Source organism: Propithecus coquereli, unplaced genomic scaffold, assembly GCF_000956105.1.
Source record: "Propithecus coquereli isolate 6110/MARCELLA unplaced genomic scaffold, Pcoq_1.0 Scaffold8, whole genome shotgun sequence".
NCBI classification, from domain to species: domain Eukaryota; kingdom Metazoa; phylum Chordata; class Mammalia; order Primates; family Indriidae; genus Propithecus; species Propithecus coquereli.
Window position 1 is genome coordinate 16788757 of NW_012154173.1, and position 17116 is coordinate 16805872.

A 17116-nucleotide genomic window follows, 5' to 3' on the forward strand; every position below is an offset into this window, starting at 1 on the left:
ATATGTCATATTTGAACTTCAGAAATTTAGAGTAAGTTTGATAGACTTAACCTATAGAACAATTTCTTAAGTTGGTTGGCTCAAGGGTGTGGTTATGTATACATGTATGTAAGTGAGAGATACATCTGTAAAACAGTAGGGAGACTGCTTATATCTTTGTGAGAGAAGTGGTGTGTCAATTCAGGTCATTATCTTGGCATATCATATGAGAAGATGCTGAGATGAAATTAGAAATGGAAGAGGTTTATTGTGGGACAAGGTCTATAAAGATAAAGGTGATGAAGCAGGATTGGGCAGGGAAAGTCTTTACACTAAATGCAAATTTGACATCTGTGGAAGAAGAAAGGAACCAGAATGGGGCAAAGAAAGTCTAAGATTGCAATGCAAATCTGACAGCCAACGCAGTGGGGAGCTCCAAGCAAAGATTGCCCTTTGAGGAGTCCTGTACTGAGCAGAAATAGCCAGGTCCTAGTGATCACACTGCTCAGTCATTGGTTGGGAGCTGCCTGGAAAGAGTGTCCCCGTGGATTTGTGATGGATCCCAAAGCTGCCATAGCCAGAGACTCTACTATTGTAGTAGAAGGACAAGTTCTTTCTTGAAGATCCAAGCACCGTATCTCCATGGCTGCTGCAAGTGGCTTATCTTTTAAATTCAAATAGAGTCTGTTTTTTAGAACAATATAGTGATTGTTTTGCTCACTCTTTTAATGTTGAAACAGATGTACATTCTTGCATACTCCATTATAATTTGGTCCTATCCCCCTTAAAAGTAGAGATATGATATAATTTTTATATACATTTTGTGGCTCATTTGGCTGCTGGAGATCTCAGATATGCAAGTTACCTTTCAAGCTTTATAAAAAGTTGCCTCTGTTTACCAAAATAGCCATCTTAGAAGTTTATTAGTGTACAGTTGTATGCTGTATAATAATGTTTTGATCAACAGTGGACTGCATACAAAACAATGGTCCCCTAAGATTATAATACCATATTTTTACTTTACCTTTTCTATGTTTAGATACACAGACACCATTGTGTTACAGTTGCCTGCAGTATTCAGTACAGTAACATACTGTGCAGGTTTGTAGTCTATAGCCTAGGTGTTTAGTAGGCTGTACCATTCAGGTTTGTGTAAGTACACTCCATGATGTTCACACAATGAGGAAATTGCCTCATGATGCATTTCTGAGAATGTGTCCATGCTGTTAAGTGACACGTGTCAGTACTGGAATGTTAGCTAAGTGTAGTCATCAGAAGCTTAATAGAATGATGTGTTTTGGCTTGCAAACATCAAGACTACAAAGTGTTAGAGTCAGGTTTTGGTTCAGCGTGTTTAATATTGTGTTGTGAACTACCTCATGGTTTTGACGTGATTTTCTTTTCTGAAGAAATTTGATTGCTCTGGTATTTTTAAAGGTTGAACATTTCTAATCCGAAATATGAAATGCTCCAAAATTTGAAACTTTTGAGCACTGACATGATGCTTAAAGGAAATGCTCATTGGAACATTTTGGATTTTGGGTTTTTTGAATTAGGGATTCTTAGCTGATATGCTTCTGTAAATATTACAAAATCCAAAACAATCTGAAATCTGGAACACCTCTGGTTCTAAACATTTCAGATAAGGGATATTTGACTTGTAATTCTTCAACTACTTGTTTCTTTTGAGTACCCCTATTAAAAATTTTTAAAAGAGCAAAATGAAAAGTTTTTATCCTTATAGAGGAGAATGAGTTTTATGTCTGTATAACTGATGTGACACTACAAACATCTATCGTTTAGACCTTATTTTGCATCTTGAAATCTGTGTTCCCAGATGCAGATGACTGATTTATGATTTACCACTACTCTACTAGCTTATGAACTAATTGACATCTCACTGTTATATAATCACTTTGGTAAACTATAGAAGAGATCTATATTATATACCATAGTTGTTTTCTTTGTTTTTAAATTAATTAATTTATTTAAAAATATATTAGAGACAGGGTCTCACTAAAGTTGCCCTGCTGTTCTTGAACTCCTGGGCTCAAGTAATCCTCCTGCCTCTCAGCCTCCTAAGTAGCTAGAATTAAAGGCAAAAGCCACTGTGCCAGGCTTTATTTATTTGTTTTCTTTTAGAGATGGGGTCTCACTCTGTCACCCAGGCTGGAGTGCTGTGGCACAATGATAGCTCACTGCAGTTCAAACTCTTGGGCTCAAGCAATCCTCCTGAGTAGCTGGGACTACAGGTGGAAGCAACCATGCCCAGCTAATTTTTAAAATTTTTTTTAAGAAATGGAGTCTCACTTATATTGCCCAGGCTGGTCTTGAACTCCTGCCTTAGCCTCTCAGGGTACAAGACACTGTGCCTGGCCATAGTTGATTTATTTGACATGGCTACCCCATAACAGCCAGCCAGTCAGGATGGAATTAGAAGTAAATTTTCAAATCAGCATCTCTCTGTTTAGGAGTACTGAGTTTGGGAGCAATTTAACTGTGCTCCAGAAAGAACCAGAGAACAAAGAAAATCTGTTGTGAAGAGATGGTACCTTATTAAGTGAATAGAGCCTTACATCTGGCAGTGATCAATGGGGAAACCAAAAAGCAGAAGTAGTTAGGGTAAAGATGTTATTCTTCACTTGGGAAGCAGAGAAGAATATTTTTTAAAATAGAGAAAATTCTGTGTATTAAATTTTTGTCCTATAATCACCATATTATGCATTGCTAGAGAATTTTGCTGATTTTTAACATGTTGAACTGCAGGTTTTACTTGTGTTGAGGTCAGATTGGTACTTACGTATTGACAATTGGTTTGATTTCATTTACTTTCAGTTTTTAATTTTGAAAAGAATTTTAAGTTCTGTCATTCAGAATGAATCTGGCATTATATTTTAATTTCAATCTCTTCCATAAAAACTTGTTATTAGAGATTAGAACCCACATTGTATTTTTAGACCTGGATCCTTTTGTGAAGAGAATTTTCAAAATGTGAAGTTAGGAGAACATCTAAATCCAGTTTAAGACATTTGTTAATTGGTATTTCCAGAGTAATACTTCTGATAAATGATGCATTTCCTAAAGCACTTGTGAATATTTAACATGAGGTATACTATAAATAAAAGCCACTTTAATAAAATGTGGCATCTCAACTTTAAAGTATCTCATTTCATTTAAGGAACTTCCTACAATTCTAGATTTTGAAACAGTGCCATTATAAATGGTGGTTATACTTCTTGCTAAAATCTTTGTGGATGAAAAGTGTGTGTTTAATTTCTTTATGCTTTTTCTGTTCTTTCATTTTGAAAAACTTCATATTAAAATAACATCTGACCTACAGAAAAGTTGTAAAACAGTACAAAGACTCCCCATATACCCTTACACCTATGTTCTCCAATTTTAACATTTTACTATATTTATCATTTTCTCTATATAGATATTGTTGTTATTTGGTTCATATATATTCATGATTCATATATTCACTGTGAAATGTGTCCTTTTGCGGGGAGTTTAGCTACGCTCCCCGCAAAAAATCGGGTCCTCTAGGTAGGGGTCATTGCAAAGGATAAGAAAATAATAGAAAATGGAAAATAATAGAAATAAAAGAATACACAGAGATGAAGATATAGTTTTGTAGATTTATAAAGATAATAGGCAAAAAGCGGGGGTACTCAAGGGTCCCTACGATATCCCCGTGAATCACAGGGCCCAGAATAAAGTTTCACATGGGTATTTATAGGTACAGTGATCGGTTGCCAGGGGTAATAGAGTTACACAACAACAGGTAGTTTGTTTTAGGTTAAAAGTCTTTCAAAAGGCTTCTGTAGATCCCCTAACTAACTCTGGTTACAAAGTCTTTCAAGGACAAGCTTCTAAGTTCTAAGATAAAGCTATTACTTAACAGAAGGGTTAAACAGAGATATAGTGGCTCCATGTTTCTTTATCTAGTTATTGTGTATAGAGACAGGTCATCAGAAGTCAAGCAGGAACTGTCCCTTGGGCTAATTGTTTTTAGCTGCAGGTATCTGTCTCTGGGCAGACACTCTTTGATCAGCTCTCATCCTGTGATTCCATGTAGACCTTGGTTTGTCCTTCAAAGCAGGTGAGAACCACAGGGTTAAGACCGCAACTGTCACCTTGGAAAGCAGCTGCTACTGACCTTTTGAGATGCCCTCCTGAGGTGGAGCAGCTTTTGATATGCAAACTAACATGTTCACATACTCTTTCAGGGCAGAGCCCTACAAAACTCCTGAGACCATTTCTGTCTCTAATATAGTAATATTAATTTATGGAGCAACATCCTTTAGGATTAAAAAAATGTCCTTTGTCATGCTTAATACTCGGGTTTGGGGCTGGAATTCTACTTTGATCTCAGTATACAAGCCCTGATCTCATTGTTTCTATTTGTCTGATTTGCCTTTGCCCCTTCCTTTATTTCTGAATCACTTTGTTTAAATTGTGTCTTATTTTGTGAGCCAAGTTGAAAATCCTTTTCTTTTAATTAGTGAACTAAGTCCACTTATATTTGTCAACATACCTGATAAATTTCATCTTAACTCATTGTTACAGTTACCACGTATATTATGTTGTAGTCACCATGTTTCTTTATGTGATGATTTCTTCTTTTATTTGAAAATTTCTTTCGATATGTAGAAAGATTTGTCTTATTGTCTTAGTGATTACCTTCATACTTTTTGAAAAATGTCATAAATTGCTTGTTTTCTTATTTGACCTTTCACTTGTCTTGCTTGTTAGTTTTTAATGGTATCTTTTGACTCCTATCTATAATATTATGTGTTCAATAGTCATTGAGATTTTTCTGCTTTCCTCTCTTCCTCTCCCATGTCCTTTCTTTTTTTAAGTTGCATTATTTCTTTCTTGTCAAAACATTTATGTATTCTTCTATTCTCTTTTCCACCTTTGTTTTGGTTTTAGATCTACAATTAAATACATAAAATACTCATTATTAGTCCTTTTGCTGAAGTTTTCTTAGTTATTTCTTGATTGGTTGAAGCTCATTCTCTACTAAATTGCTCAGGAAAAGCTCAAGAATTTGACTACTTTCATGTTTAAAACTTTTTCTATAACCTTGATACTTGAAGGACAACCTGATTGGATCCTTGATTTACCACCTGTTTTCTTAAGAGTCTTGAAAATGCTTCTCCATTTTTGCCTTGAATTTTTTTTGTGTGTTTCGGAGAACTTTGATGACATCCAACCTTATTTTAATGAAAGATCGAGATGGTAGCAGTAGTTTATTTAGCAGTATATCAGGAGTACTCTTCCATATAACTGTTTTCCTGCCATATCATTCTTAATGGCTCTACATCCTTTGCTTTTTTGTTTTTCAGTGTCTTTTTTGTAATTACTTAGAAGTTGGCAAATCTTATTCTGTGGAAAGCCGGATAAATATTTTATAGGCTTAGGCCTTTAGGTGGGACAAGTAGTATCTGTTGTAACTACTGGGCTGTGTCCCACAGGATGAAAACAGCCATAGACAGGCTGTCACAGTGGCTCATGGCTGTGATCCTAGCACTCTGGTAGGTCCAGGCGGGAGGATCACTTGAGCTCAGGAGTTCAAGACCAGCCTGAGCAAGAGCGAGACCTCGTCTCTACTAAAAATAGAAAAAAATTAGCCGGGCGTGGTGGTGTATGCCTGTAGTCCCAGCTACTGGGAAGACTGAGGCAGGAGGATTGCTTGAACCCAAGAGTTGGAGGTTGCAGTGAGCTGTGATGATGCCACTGCACTCTACCCAGGGCTACAGAGCCAGACTTTATCTGGAGAAGGGTGGGGGGAGAAAAGCCAGCCATAGACAATAGGGTAAATGGGCTTTGGCCCAAGGGCTATAGTTTCCTTACCTTAGGACTTCATTGTTACCAAAAATAGAGCAGTCGGCTTCCTTATAACCTTTTTAAAGTTTGAATTGTTTTTGCATTAAAAGATGGGGGTGATTTTCTGTGTTGCATAAATATTACAAAACACTTTTTCTTAGCAAACAAGGGGGGGCAGAAAATGCAAAAACAACTTCTAAAAGAAAAGATGGGAAATGTTTTGAAGAAGTGGCAGCAAGTCTCTAACGGTAAAATAGTATATTCATTGCTTTCATGAAGTATATAGAAGTCTTAACTGGACTTTATGGGCAACATAAAATGTTGCTATAGAATTAGAGTGAATTGGTATTTATGTCCAATATGGAAATATACTCAGAATGATAATTATTTGTGATCTGTAATAAAGGTGAGAGTTCACCTTTTAGTTTTATGAATAACATTTTGAAACTTTTCAATATAGATAATTAATTAGAAAAAGTAATGAGGAATCAGTATTCTTCATTATGAAATAATAAATTACTGAGAGCAAAATTCCAATTACTTAGATGAAAAAGTTTTTCAAGATAGTCTTTGTTTTCTGGATGTCAGATTTTAAAGACTGAACTAATCAGCTCTTTTAATTTTCAGTTGCCAAGATTGGGGCAATCAATATTTCTTAATTATGTAGTCTCTCTCACGTTTATGGCCCCAGATGCACCATTATGACTCTAGGCTTTTTCTAACTGAATTTGTTTTGAATCATACTATTTGGGAACAATAATTTTGTTCTATTTGTGGAGACTAAAATTAAGGCCTTTGAGGTAGAAATAATTTGATAAAGTTTTCTTGGAAGCCAAATGTGAGAATTACCCACAAAGAAACCCCAACAAGGTTGGGTGTCTCCCAAAGTCTGTTACAAGTTGGAATGCTTTTATAAGAAAGTTTAGGAGAAGGGAGGTAGACTCCTCATATTGGGGTTGTCTTTTTGCATTAAAGGGTATGATACAGAGCTTACCAGTCATTGGCTATCGAAGACACATACAGGCTAAAATGTCTTACATGAAAATCAATCAGTAAAACTTAATGATTCAGAAACAAATCAGCGAAGCTTCATGATTCAGAAACACATCAGTGTCCTTTTCAATGTCAGTAAGTTACGTATTAATCAAGGAAGTCATGATAAGATTTGAAGGACCCAAAACAAAATTTTTTACTTAGGGACAGGATGTAAGTCACGAATCATAAAACCTTCCCTGGCAGTTAATTTGAAATCCTGCTAAATGTGACCTATAGGTTATCATTTAAATAAAAAAAAAAAAAAGAGTAAGATAACTTCCAAATCTGTAGATACTCTTGGGTTATTCTTTTTAGTTTTAAAAACATTTTTAAAAATCAGGAATAAGTTATTTATAACTATGATTGTTGAATAGCAGTATGCATAGATGTTTGTGATTGTAGGGAAGTTCAAACTTGCCCTTTGTTGATTATTGAGTCTGCTGAAATAAATTGACAATAGACAGAATAACAGGAGAAAATGCATACAAATTTATTAAGGGCAAACAAAAAAGAAGCAAAAAAAAGGGGAAAACCAAAAAACCAAAAGGGTAAAACCTAAAAAACCCCCTCAAAAGGGAGAGGGAGGTGGGAGATGTAGGCAATTTTAGAGGAAGAGTAAATGATGTTTAGGGGAGATGAATGGGCCCAAAGAACAGAGAATAGCCTTGGACAGAGTTCATCTGGACTCTGGGTATAGTGTCAACTCTAGTCTTCCTTCCTGTGATGTATATCAATTCCCCTGTTCGATGAGATATCTGGGGAAGGAATTTACAACAATTGAATATTTTCTGGAGGATCTGGCCTTAGGTAGGACGTCAACCTAAAATAGGATATCAACCTAAAATAATCAAAAGGATCAGAATCTAGTTTAAAGATAGTTTATTCAAGCAGAGTGGCTAAGGGCAGCTGCCTGGAAAGCACAGATTTCAAGCAATTGAAGTCAATGTTCCAAAGTGTAGAAGTTTGGGGTCATTTATGTAGACAAAGTTTAGGAAAACTTAACAGAATTTCAGCATCTTTCTATATAAGGCTTAATGTATAATTACAACAATCTGATTAGGTAAGGTGGTCTTTTTCTTTTAGGAAAGGTATATTTAACATTCCACACTAAAGATGTTAATAGTCATAGGGTCTTTTAGCACACCATGGTCTAAGTTAGGCACAAGACAATAAATAAAGGAGACATTTAATCTATAACAAAGGTCAGTGATTGAAAGTGGAGAGATCTGGTCTTTCGGAGTCATTTAAGAGCAAGAACAATGAGAAGAAGAGTTAATTTATAGTCTAAGAAGCAGAATTGCAAATATGCTAAGGGACTGCAATATCAGGGCTTAACTTCTCACTTGGCATAGTAAATTTAGAGAGTCCTTAAATTTTAATTTCCTTTACAAGGGAAACTTCAGAAAAAGACCTCCCCTGCATTTGCTGCTCCCAGTTTGAAATCCAAAGCAGCATATTTTGGTGTATTTTTTTCTGAAACCCACCATGATACTTCATATAGTACCCAGATCAAGAAGTAACTTAGTTTGTAATTTGGTTTTGCTTATATACTTTTGCACATTTTGTTTTGCCTAACTCAAAATTTTATTTTCTTTTAGAAGAGGTCTGGGTCTATAAGGTATTCTCTCAACTGTTTCATAGGGAAATATGGTAAAATAAGAGAATATATTTAGTCTTTGTTTGTGAGTCCTGGCATAGAGTTTCTAAAACTCTTAGAATTTCCTGAGTGGTGGGAGTGTCTTGTCTTTTTTTTTCCAAGTGACTTGGGGTCTTGCTCTGTCGCCCAGGCCATAGTGCCATGGCGTAGTCATAGCTCACTATAGCCTTTAACTCCTGGGCTCAAGCAATCCTCAGCCTCCAGAGTAGTTGGGACCGCAAGTTCTTGCTACCATACTTGGCTATTTATTTATTTCATTTTTAGTTTTAAATTTTTTTTAGGGAGTGTCATTTCTTTTGGATTACACCTGAATTTATGTTAATGAAGTGACTTAGGGTAGGGACCCCTAGATAGCCTTGTGATAGCGCTAGTCACTTGAAAGAGGAAGTGATTAGAGGTTTGGAACTTTTAGCCCCACTCATGAATTTCAGGAAGGAGTGGAGGTGGAGATTAAACTCTATAAATAAACTGTTGATCAGTGAGATTTGGTGAGCTTCTGAGTTGGTGAACTGGGAGGGTGGCAGGCCTAGATAGAGCATGGAAGTTCCACACACCCCTTATGTACCTCTCATACCTTGCCTTATGGCTCTCTTCCATCTGGCTGTTCCTCTGTTATATTTTTTATAATAAACCAATAAACAGAATAAATTGTCTTACTGAGTTCTGTGAGCTGTTCTAGTAAATTGTTGAACCTGAAAGGGCGGGTTGTGGGAAACCCCCACATGAGTTGGATAGAAATTTGGGTAACTTTGGGATCTCGTACTTGCATCTGGCATCTAAAATGAGGACAGTATTGTTGAACTGAGCCCTTAAACCTGTGAAGTCTGACTCCAATTCCAGGTCATCAGTCACAGAATTAAATTAAATTGTAAGACACCCAATTAAATTGTGCAGAGAATCAGAGAATGGTTGTTGGTTTTGTAAAACACCTCAGAAAGGTAGCAATAAAATTGGTCCTATAAGGTATACCAGAAGAACATACAGGCATATCTTGTTTTATTGTGCTTTGCTTTGTTGTACTTTGCAGGTATTGCATTTTTTACGAATTGAAGGTTTGTGGCAACCCTGCATCCAGCAAGTCTGTCGGCACCATTTTTTCAATACCATGTGCACACTTTGTGTCTCTGTCACATTTTGGTAATTCTCAACAATATTTTAAACTTTTTAAAATCATTATTACATCTGTTATGGTGATCAGTGATCTTTGATGTTACTATTGTAATTGTTTTGGGGCGCCATGAATGGCACCCATGTAAGACGGTGACCTTAATCGATAAATGTGCATATTCTTACTGTTCCATCCATCAGCCATTTCCTGTCTCTTTCTTTCCTACTGCCTCCCTATTCCTTGAGACCCAATGATAATGAAATTAAGCCAGTTAGTAACCCCACAGTGGCCTCTAAGTGTTTGAGTGAAAGGAACAGTCACACATCTCTCACTTTAAATGAAAAGCTAGACATAATGAAACAGTAAGGAAGACATATTGAACACCAAGGTAGGCCAAAAAGCTAGGCCTGTGCACCAGTCAGGCAAATTGTAAATGCAAAGGAAAAGTTCTTGAAGAAAATTAAAAGTGCTACCCCAGTCAACAAATGAATGATAAGAAGCAAAACAACCTTATTGCTGATGGGGAGAAAGTGTTAGTGGTCTGGACAGAAGATCAAACCAGCTACAACATTCCCTTAAGCCACGGCCTAATCCAGAGCTAGACCCTAACTCCCTTCAATTCTGTGACATCTGAGAGAGGTGAGGAAATTTCAGAAGAAAAGTTTAAAGCTAGCAGAGGTTGGTTCACAAAGTTGAAGGAAAGAAGTCAATGCCTGGCTTCAAAGGACAGCTTGACTCTCCTATTAGGAGGAGGTAATGCACCTAGTGACTTAGTTGAAGCCAATGCATTTACCATTCCGAAAATCCTAGGGCTGTTGAGAATGATGCTAAATTTCCTCTGCCTGTGCTCTATCTGGGGAACAACAAAGCCTGGATGACAGCACCTCTGTTTACAACATGGTTTATCAAATATTTTAAGGCCACTGTTGAGAAACACAGCTCAGAAAAAAGATTCCTTTCAAAAGATTACTGCTCATTGACAATGGACTTGGTCACTCAAGAGCTCTGTTGGAGATGTACAAGAAGACTAATGTTGCATTCATGCTTACTAACACAATATCCATTCTGCAGCCCATGGATGAAGGAATAATTTCAACTTTCAAGTCATCTTATTTAAGAAATTCATTTTGTAAGACTATAGCTGCCATAGAGAGTGCTTCCTCTGATGGATCTGGGCCACATAAACTGAGAACCTTCTGGAAAGAATTTACTATTCTAGATGTCCTGAAAAACATTTGTGATTCATGGGAGGAGATCATAATATCCACATTAACAGAAATTTGGAAGAAGTTGATTCTAACCTTCATGAATGACTTTGAGGGGTTCAAGACTTCAGTGGAGGAAGTCACTGCAGATGTGGTTGAGCAAGAGAACTAGAATTAGAAGTGGAGCCCGAAGATGTGACTGAATTAGTGCAATGATAAAACTGGAATGGATGAGAGTTTCTTTTTATGGATGAGCAAAGAAAGTGGTTTCTTGAGATAGAATCTCTTCCTGGTGAAGATGCTGTGAACATTGTTGAAATGACAACAAAGGATTTAGAATATTATTAATACATAAATTTAGTTGATAGAGCAATAGCAGGGTTTGAGAAATTAACTCCAATTTTGAAAGAAGTTCTGCATTGATAAGATGATATCAAACAACATCACACACTACAGAGAAATCTTTCGTGAAAAGGATTGATGTGGCAAACTTCATTATTGTCTTATCTTAAGAAATCTCCATAGCCACCCCAGCCTTCAGCAACCACCACCTATGTTGAGGTTGATAGAAGATGGATGGTTTGTGTGGGGACGTAACAATCTCACCGAAATTAATTCGGAAAATTGTTTACTTGCATTTTTCCTATGAAACAGTCTCTAACTTTACATTCTCAAAGGGGTTAGTAACCCTAACTGGCTAAGAACTAATTACTGTTCTAGTTCTTATTCTGCAGAACAGGAAGCTAATTTGATATTACAGTATTTTAATATTTTTTGTTACTGTTGGTTCATTAGGAAGCGTATAGAGAAGTTTTGAAATAGTATGTAATAAGGTCACTATTTGCATCTTCTATTATGTGTTGTGATGATTCTCTTTGTATTTGATACAAACACTTAAAGACTATTTGGTGATAAAAAGGGGTAACAAAAACATACTGTTCTTTTTTCTTTCCTTAAATTGATGAGTTCCTCTAATCATTATATACTCCTACTCTTTATAACTTGTTTTTGGCTAATATTTAAAATGATCTGAAAACTACAGTGACCTTTTCAATAAATGTAAAACAGCTATCAAGAAAAATGCTGAGACATCCCCTAAAAAAAAATCAGTCTTTTTGATAACTTCACGTAACACAAAGCTAAAATCATTCAAAATAACTTACCACTGTGTCCCAGAAAAGCACCTGATATAGTAAATTAAGTGCCCAGAAAACTGTCAGATTATCACCCCTGGAATTAAAGCTCTATACGCTACAGCATGTACAGTCTGAATATCAGAAATGGAAGTATTCCTACTCATTCAATAAATAGCTTATAAAACTTTTTGTTAGGTTCTGTGGAAGGTACAAAGAGAATACATACCTATTCTTAAAGAGTTTATATACTTGTGAAAGAAATAGAAAACAAAGATCAACAGTATAAGTACAAACATAGTACTTTGAATACAGTGGGAGAAATGGGTTGTTGGGTGAAGGCTTCATAAAGAAGGTAGTGGTCAACTTGGCGCTTTAAGGGTGAAAATGAGAGTTATAAAGCCTGTGGTCTGGGTGAAGCTCTTATGGCTGAGGAAAGACATGAGCAAGGTTTTAAGGGTGGGAAGCATTCTAGAACAAAGAACAGCAAAGAAGAATATATAAAAATACATGGTCTCTGCAGGAGATGGCCAAGTGTCATGGTCAACCCGAAGAATAATAAAAGGACACAGTGAGCTAATGTAAACAGCCAAATGGGTTTTTAAGGCCTTCATGTTAAGGCCTCAAATGTAAAGAGTTTGGACTTAATTGAGCCCATTCGTAGGTGGAATGAGGATTCTTTTCCTATAGTTATGTGTACTTACTGTTTGTTCAATTCAACGAATTAGTAAAGAACCATTAGATCTGTGCTGTCTGATATGGTAGCCACTCACCACATGGGAAAATTTAAATTAGTTGAAAGTAAATAAAATTTATTTCTTTAATTGCACTTGCGACATTTCAAGTACTCAGTAGCTCCATATGAGTGGAGAGTGCAGATACAGAACATTTCCATCATTGCAGGAAGATTTATCAGATTGTATGGCACTAGATATTAATGTGAAGAGATATAGTAGGATTTAATTTTAAGAATGAAAACTTTTGGCTGGGCGCGGTGGCTCACGCCTGTAATCCTAGCTCTCTGGGAGACCGAGGCAGGTGGATTGTTTGAGCTCAGGAGTTCGAAACCAGCCTGAGCAAGAGCGAGACCCCGTCTCTACTAAAATTAGAAAGAAATTAATTGGACAACTAAAAATATATAGAAAAAATTAGCTGGGCATGGTGGCGCATGCCTGTAGTCCCACCTACTCAGGAGGCTGAGGCAGGAGGATCGCTTGAACCCAGGAGTTTGAGGTCACTGTGAGCTAGGATGATGCCACGGCACTCTAGCCCGGGCAACACAGTGAGACTCTGTCTCAAAAAAAAAAAAAAAAGAATGAAAACTTTTGTTTGAGTTGTGGTTTTATGATATATACATGGCCTTGTGATATGTAAGAAATGTAAATGAAGAAACAATCAGTTTGATCATGCTAAGAAATCTCCTTGACATTAGCTGATAATATGGATGATTCTTTTCTAATTTGTTTTCTCCTTTTGGATTTTTATATGTCGTGTTTTCTTGAAGGTCAGGGTACTTTCAAATTGAGAGTTGAATATTAATGATAATCCAAGGGCATGTTAAACCTGAACTTGCTAGTTGATTTTCTGTTTAATTAAAGATTTTGATTAAATGTACTTTTATACCTTTATAGTGAGGAGTTTTGAATCTCAATGAGCCGCAGGTTTAAAATGAAATTAGAAGACTATTATAGACTAGATGCCTTTTCTACATTATTGATTATTCTAGGATTCCCTGGTATTGTTTTTAAATCGAGCAAGGCATCAGAAAGGAAGGAAACAAGGCTCCACAAAGATGAGAAATAAAATTACAGAATGAGTAGAAGCGACAAGACTAATTTATAAATTTATATGTGTTTCTTTTCAAGGACTACAACTCCAGGAGAAACAAAACTTCTGGCATCTGAAATCTATGATATTCTTCAGTCCTCCAGTATGGCAGATGGTGATAGTTTCAGTGAAATGAATTCACGTCGAAGGAAAGCTCAGTTTTTTCTAGGAACTACAAACAAACGTGCCAAAACAGTGGTTTTGCATATAGATGGTCTTGATGATACGGTAAGAGTTTTGTAAACACATGGCTCATATGATGGGAAAGAGACATCATGTCAACTAAGTAGTTTCTTCAGTGTCATCCCCTAGTAGGCAATAAGTCCCAATATCAATACTGATAATGAGGGTTATTTTGTGCTAAAGAAGTCAGTTAATCAGAGGATATATTAATAACAATTTAAAATATTTATGCCCCTAATAGTAGAGCCTCAAGATATTAATATATGATGTAAAACTTGACAGAAATGCCCAGAGAAATAGATGAACCCACAGTTAGAGCTAGAGATTTCAACACAACTCTCTCAATTAATAGAACAAGTATACAGAAAATCAGTAAGGATATAGAAGTCTTGCATAATGCTATCAACCAATTTAACCTAGTTGATATTCATAGAACACCCTACCCAACCACAGGATATTTATTCTTTTCATGTGCACATGAGACATGTACCAAGATAGACCATGTTGTGGACCATAAAGCAAGTGTTAATAAATTTAAAAGGGTTGAAACCATACAAAGTATCTTCTGTGAGCACAATGAAAGCAAATTAGAAATCAATAACAAAGATATATGGAAAAATCCCCTCCAAATTTGGGAAAATAAATAACATATTTCTAAAATAATCCATGGATCAATGACTAAGTTAAAAGATAAATTATTCCGAGGAAGTCAGGAATAAAGAAAAAAAAGAAATTAGAAAGTATTTTGAAATGAATAAAAAAGAAAGCATAATGTCAAAATTTGTGGGAAGCAGTTAAACAGTGCTTAAAGGAGAAATTCATTAGTACCAGATGCTTAAATGTTTATATACAAAAGAGAAAATGTATTACATTGGTGACTTAATAAGCTTCTGTCTTAAGAAACTGGAAAAAGAAGAGCAAATTAAAGCCAAAACAAGCAAAAGAGAAGAAACGAAAAAGAGCAAAAATCAGTGAAATGAAAAACGATAGAGAAAAACCAAGGAAATCAAAAGCTGATCTATGACATCAATAAAATTGATAAACCTCTAGGCAAACTGACCGAGAGTAAAAGAATTCACAAATTATCAGAAATGAGAGAGAGGACACTACTATAGATCCTACAGACATTAAAAGGATAATAAGTAGCCAGGTGTGGTGGGTCACACCTGTAATCCCGGCACTTTGGGAGGCTGAGAGGCAGGAGGATCACTTAAGTCTGGGAGTTCTGGTCACAGTAAGCTGTGATCATGCCACTGAACTCCAGCTTGGGCAACAGAACAAGACCCTGTGTCTTAAAATTTAAAAAAAGAAAGGATTGTAAGTGAATATTTTAAATAATTTTATGCCAATAAATTTGATAATGTAGATGAAACAGGAAAAATTCTTGAAAGACACAGATTACCAAAGCTCACTCAAGAAGGCATAGATAAAACGTGATTAGCTCTATAGCTATTAAAGAAATTGAATTTGTAGTAAAAAACCTTCCCATAAGGAAGACTTCAGGCCCAGATGAAAACATGTCCAATGTCTGGAAATAATTGTTTTTTAAATTTTATTTTGTCTGTATTTTTAGTTGTTTTAATCCTGGAGAGTAAGTCTGGTCCCTGTTATTGAGCTTTATTGGAATTGGATATTTCTCTGAAGTTATCTTTAGCAGTGATAAATTATATAACTTACCTACTTAAAGGTGGTAACTGGTGGATTACCACTTATCTCTGATTTTTTAAGACAAGTTCTTGCTCTGTTGCCTGGGCTTGGGAGAGCAAGGTGTCACTGCAACCTCGAACTCCTGGGCTCATGCAGTCTTCCTCCCTCAGCCTCCCAAGTAGCTGGGACTACAGGCGCATGCCACCATGCCCAGCTAATTTTTAAATTTTTGGTAGAGATGGGCTCTTGCTATGTTTCTCAGGCTGGTCTCTAACTCCTGGGCTCAAGCGGTTCTCTCTCTTCAGCCTCCCGAAGTGCTGGGATTACAGGTGTGGGCCACTGTACCTAGCCAACCACCTATCACTTCAGCTATGCCAAGTAGGTTACATTAGATTATCCACAATTTTTTTTTACTTATGGTGTTTAGGCACTTAGGCTGTAGGATTTAGGATTTAGGGTTCACTGAGTAAGTGTGAGAAAAAGCTTTCCATATGCATATTATCTTTTTGTTGTTGTTGTTGTTGAGACAGAGTCTTGCTCCCGGGCTAGAGTGCCATGGTGTCAGCCTAGCTCGCAGCAACCTCAATCTCCTGGGCTCAAGCGATTCTCCTGCCTCAGCCTCCCGAGTAACTGAGACTACAGGCACGTGCCATCACACCTAGCTAATTTTTTCTGTTTTTAGTAGAGACGGGGTCTTGCTCTTGCTCAGGCTGGTCTGAAACTCCTGACCTCAAACGATCCTCCCGCCTCAGCCTCCCAGAGTGCTAGGATTATAGATGTGAGCCACTATGCCCGGCCACCATATGCGTATTTTCAATGGCAGAGCCAAATGACTTAGCTGTCTTATTGAAACTGGGGCCACAAGATCCTGAAAAGTTTCTAGAAAGTAAGTTCTGATAAATATAAATTGATTGAATGGAAGATATTAAGATACACAAAGTATTTCTAATATCGTCTGTTTGATTTTAATGAATAAGAATAATGCAATTCTTTTTTAAACCTCGCACAGACAAAATAATAAAATGCAACAAAGCACATACAAAAATATAGGCCAATATATAGTAAGAATGTGATTGCCAAAATCCAAAATAAAATACTAGCACATTAACTCCAGTAGTGTACTATCATGTTAACATTTTTTGGTGACATAGCCTGGCAGTAGTGATAACTTTAATCAGTTCTCTAATTTGATTCTGATAGTCAGCACAGAAAGTGGTACATTATTATCTTCTTTTTTTAGGATGGTTAAAATAACTTAACCAAAGTCACATAGGTGGAAGAAATGGTTGAGTCAAGATTTGAATCTAAGTAGTGTGACTCCAGAATTGAACTTTTACCCATAATATTATAACTTCCTAGAAGGAATCTAGTTTTATCCTGAAGATGCAAATATGAGTTAATATAATGAAGTATATTAGTATAACATCAGTAAGTCCATAATTTGATAATTTGCTATTAATGTGATTATAAATATAGAAAACCCAGGTGAATTATCTGAAATTTCTTAAAA

General features: G+C 36.2%; 1 protein-coding gene across 1 annotated transcript in view; it reads left to right on the plus strand.

Annotated features, from left to right (window-relative positions):
- The window catches only part of ARMC1 (armadillo repeat containing 1), a 47799-nt gene that overhangs the window by 14522 nt on the left and 16161 nt on the right, over positions 1-17116 (plus strand). The window contains exon 4 of the mRNA XM_012663194.1: positions 13815-14004. Within this exon, the coding sequence (XP_012518648.1) occupies positions 13815-14004 (190 nt within the window). The remainder of the gene's footprint in view (positions 1-13814; positions 14005-17116) is intronic.